The 3,560-nt window shown below is 36.8% G+C and overlaps 1 protein-coding gene across 1 annotated transcript; it reads left to right on the forward strand.

The window, feature by feature from the left end:
• Nucleotides 1–869: 869 nt before the first annotated feature.
• On the forward strand, nucleotides 870–1,934 carry LOC136230809 (protein SMALL AUXIN UP-REGULATED RNA 54-like). The gene is made up of 2 exons (XM_066019991.1): nucleotides 870–1,112; nucleotides 1,194–1,934. The coding sequence occupies exon 2, from the start codon at nucleotides 1,208–1,210 to the stop codon at nucleotides 1,751–1,753; it is 546 nt and encodes a 181-aa protein (XP_065876063.1). The 5' UTR covers nucleotides 870–1,112; nucleotides 1,194–1,207; the 3' UTR covers nucleotides 1,754–1,934.
• Nucleotides 1,935–3,560: the final 1,626 nt, after the last annotated feature.

Raw genomic sequence — 3,560 nt, forward strand, 5'->3', positions numbered from 1 at the left:
CTCCTCCGTGCCCCTACATCAGGCCGCCAACCTTCACAATCTGGCATTCTAGAACCTCGTACTCCCATGTAGCAAGCCCATCTTCATATGGAATGACCGTCATATGTTCCCACTGATATTGCAGAAGTTATGCACACCATGACCCTTGCTCCACCTTCCGATCAATGGCACATTGACACAGGAGCTACTTCCCACATGACAGCTGACAAAGGTACACTCACTTCTTATTTTAATTCGAGCTTCAATGAAAATATAATTGTCGGTAATGGTCAATGTATGCCTGTTTGTGGATCTGGTAATGCATATTTAGCTTCTAGCTGTAACCCTTTAAAATTAACCAATGTTTTGCATGCACCTCACCTTATCAAAAATCTAATTTCTGCTCGTCAATTTACTAAAGATAACCAAGTTTTTATGGAATTTGATCCTTTGGGTTTTTCTGTGAAGGATTTATAGATGGGTACTATTATCATGAGATGTAAAAGTTCTGGCACTCTATATCCAGTCACCTCTAGCTCCCACACCTCACCATCGTCACATTCTGTTTTTACTGTTTTGTCTTCCGCCGTTTGACACAATAGATTAGGACATCCAGGGCCTCCCATTTTGATCGCCTTGTTCAATAAAAATTTAATTTCGTGTAATCAATAACAATTGCTGAGAATTCACATTGTTTCACTAAATACGGAAAAATTCACAAATTTACCTTTAATCAATTATTTGCAATTTGCAAAGTAATATAAATATACAACAAATTCGTAAATCTAAATCCATCTATTCCGGTATCATTATATCCATGAATTTATATCTAAAAATTAAATTGAAAAAGTCTTATCTGCGAAATCTATTGGGTTAATCAAAGAAACACCAAATGTGCTTGGGATTCTATAGAAAAGGAAAACACATGTTATATATAGATATATGAGTGTATATATATATGGATGAATATATTGGTTTTGTTGCACAACCATATTTTAATCTTTCTCTCTGATCTTAATATCAAGAGGAGCCCGCCGCTCTCTTGTTCCTTTTCTTCCTTTGACGCTCTGATGGCGTTTTTCCTGAGTCCTCGTAGCTGCTGATTCTCTCTTTCATCCCTCTCCTTTTTTCAGGTATTCAACTAAAATTGAAATTTCAAACATTTTTTTTAATTGAATTCCATTCGATGCTTATAGTTAATGTGTTGAATGCAGTGGAAGAGGATTGGATGTCTGTTAAAATAGGGGTTTCATTAAGAGAGCATCTAGCAATGGATGAGCAGAGTCAGAGTGAGCGCGGCAGCAGCAAGTTGACAGGAATTAGGCAGATCGTAAGGCTAAAAGGGTTTCTCCAGAAATGGCAGTCTGTCACAATTGGTAATAGTAAACCAAAGCCAAATAATAAACCTCATCGGCGGAGACGAAGTAACACTGGTATTTCACCGGACATTAGTAAGAGGTTAAAAAGCAACAAAAATTGTGACTCAGACGAAGAAAGCTGCCACGGTCCAGCTCCGGCAGATGTCCCAAAAGGGTATCTTGCTGTATATGTTGGACCAGAGCTACGGAGATTTATAATACCGACAACATACCTTAGCCATTCACTGTTTAAGGTATTACTAGAAAAGGTTGAAGAGGAGTTTGGGTTTGATCATAATGGCGGGCTCACTATTCCATGCGAGATTGAGATTTTTAAGTTTCTACTCAATTACATGGAAAACCATCCTAAAGATGATCATCACGATCGTAAAGCTGAAGCAATACTTAGCCACTGAAGGAATAATTTTGCTGGTTTATTATTGGAGTGGTCAAGTTTTGATCAATGGCTGCATCTATATAATAAACTTACTGGTGCTGGTGATCCTGTAATCAGAGTAGATATATTAATTCTTTTTCTTTTTTCATTCACAAATATAGGATACTTTAGTTAGCTTTGCACTTATTGGGTGCATTCATTCTTTTTAATTTGGTATGTATTTTTCACCAAAATTAAATCAATTTATATTTTCTATCTCTTTTATTCATGCCCTCACCTTTTTTTCTTATTTTCTTTAACTGGACTATTGACTTAATGTTTTATTTATGAGTTTTCAATAAATATGACTTGTTGGAATCTTAAAAATTTCAATTCACAAGGAAATGTACCAAATGGAAGTACAAAAGAAGGAATAGAAATAACTTATCGGAATGTAAATGATGTGTCGTGGACAGAACCACTGCGTTGAAAACGATTACGGCAGACTCTGGTGAAATCTGGAAGTCCGATCGTCAACCAAGGTTTACACAGCGAGCGTCGCACTAGTTCACTCTAGGGCGAAGCTTTGGAACAGCAAAATATTTAAGAAAATCGTAATGGAGATAAAAATTGTAATCGCAAAGTTTTCGTGTCTCTGAACTGCACAGAGTTCGTGTTTTATTTTGGTATAAAACGAACGTTGTAGTGGACAACGTTTTTGGAGAGAAAAACGTAATAGTTGAGTAAAATCAGGGATAGTGGAGATAGGATTTTAACTTGTTGAGAAATAGTCAAAAATGTTTAAAATATTTAATGGCCAAATAAAAATCGGGTCCAGTCGGGCGTCGCGCGAGCAAGCGAGCAAGCGCGCGCGTGTGGTTTATTTTGTAAAACCCACTAAACACAATTTAATAACTCTTTTGGCCCAACCCAATATAAACCCTTCAACCATCTCAAAAGTTTCCCATGTGGGATACTTAAAGTCACAAAAGACAAACAAAGGCTAAAGAGCCATTTTACCAAAATCTCCAACAATCTCCCACAAATGGCTTTATAGCAAAACAGTTTTAAGAACAATAATAAATCTTTTCTGGACAATAAGTTACAGATTTTAAAAACTTAAGCATCAATATCTTTCGATTGAATTGATACATAGTGATGTGAGGCAACATGTTATAGTTTTAGAAGTGAATTGCTCTTGAACTTCTACAACTCTAACTGAGACCCTCACAACACGTAAAGAAAACCTTTAAACAAAATTTTGTTGTTCCGCGATAAAAATAATAGCGCTTTTAATGGCCATACGCACACCTTGGATCTCATGAGTGCTCTAGAAAGACAGCCCAAAGTCTTTCATAGAAGGTGGCTCACCTTCACACACATGTAGGTGATCTCTATAAGAGACCATTAAGAGTTTCTCATAACTCAACCTCAAAAGGAGCATCCATCAAGTTCATATAAATGAACCACCACACCACGGGCTATGGATTATACACACAATATCAAAAGTCATAGGAATGGGTAAAATATAGTGTATAAAAAGATAGTATGGTTTCGTTTGACCACGTATGGTATCCACCATATTTTCTTTAATCAGTGGGCTTTAGGCCCATTCCCCTCGACGTTTCTAGAACAATTCTTCTAGGTAACCCTTTGGTGAACATATCAGCTAGATTCTTCTCTGATCTCACAAAATCTAAGGCAATTACCCCATGTTTTAAGAGTTGTCTTTTCTTTCCGTTGTAGACACTGTTTTTTGCAGTACCTATGGCTGCATGTGAATCACAATGAAGTGAGATAGGTGCATTAGATCTCCCCCACAATGGGACATCTGCTAATAAACTTCT

The sequence above is a fragment of the Euphorbia lathyris genome, chromosome 5, assembly GCF_963576675.1.
Source record: "Euphorbia lathyris chromosome 5, ddEupLath1.1, whole genome shotgun sequence".
In the NCBI taxonomy this organism is placed as follows: Eukaryota; Viridiplantae; Streptophyta; class Magnoliopsida; order Malpighiales; family Euphorbiaceae; genus Euphorbia; species Euphorbia lathyris.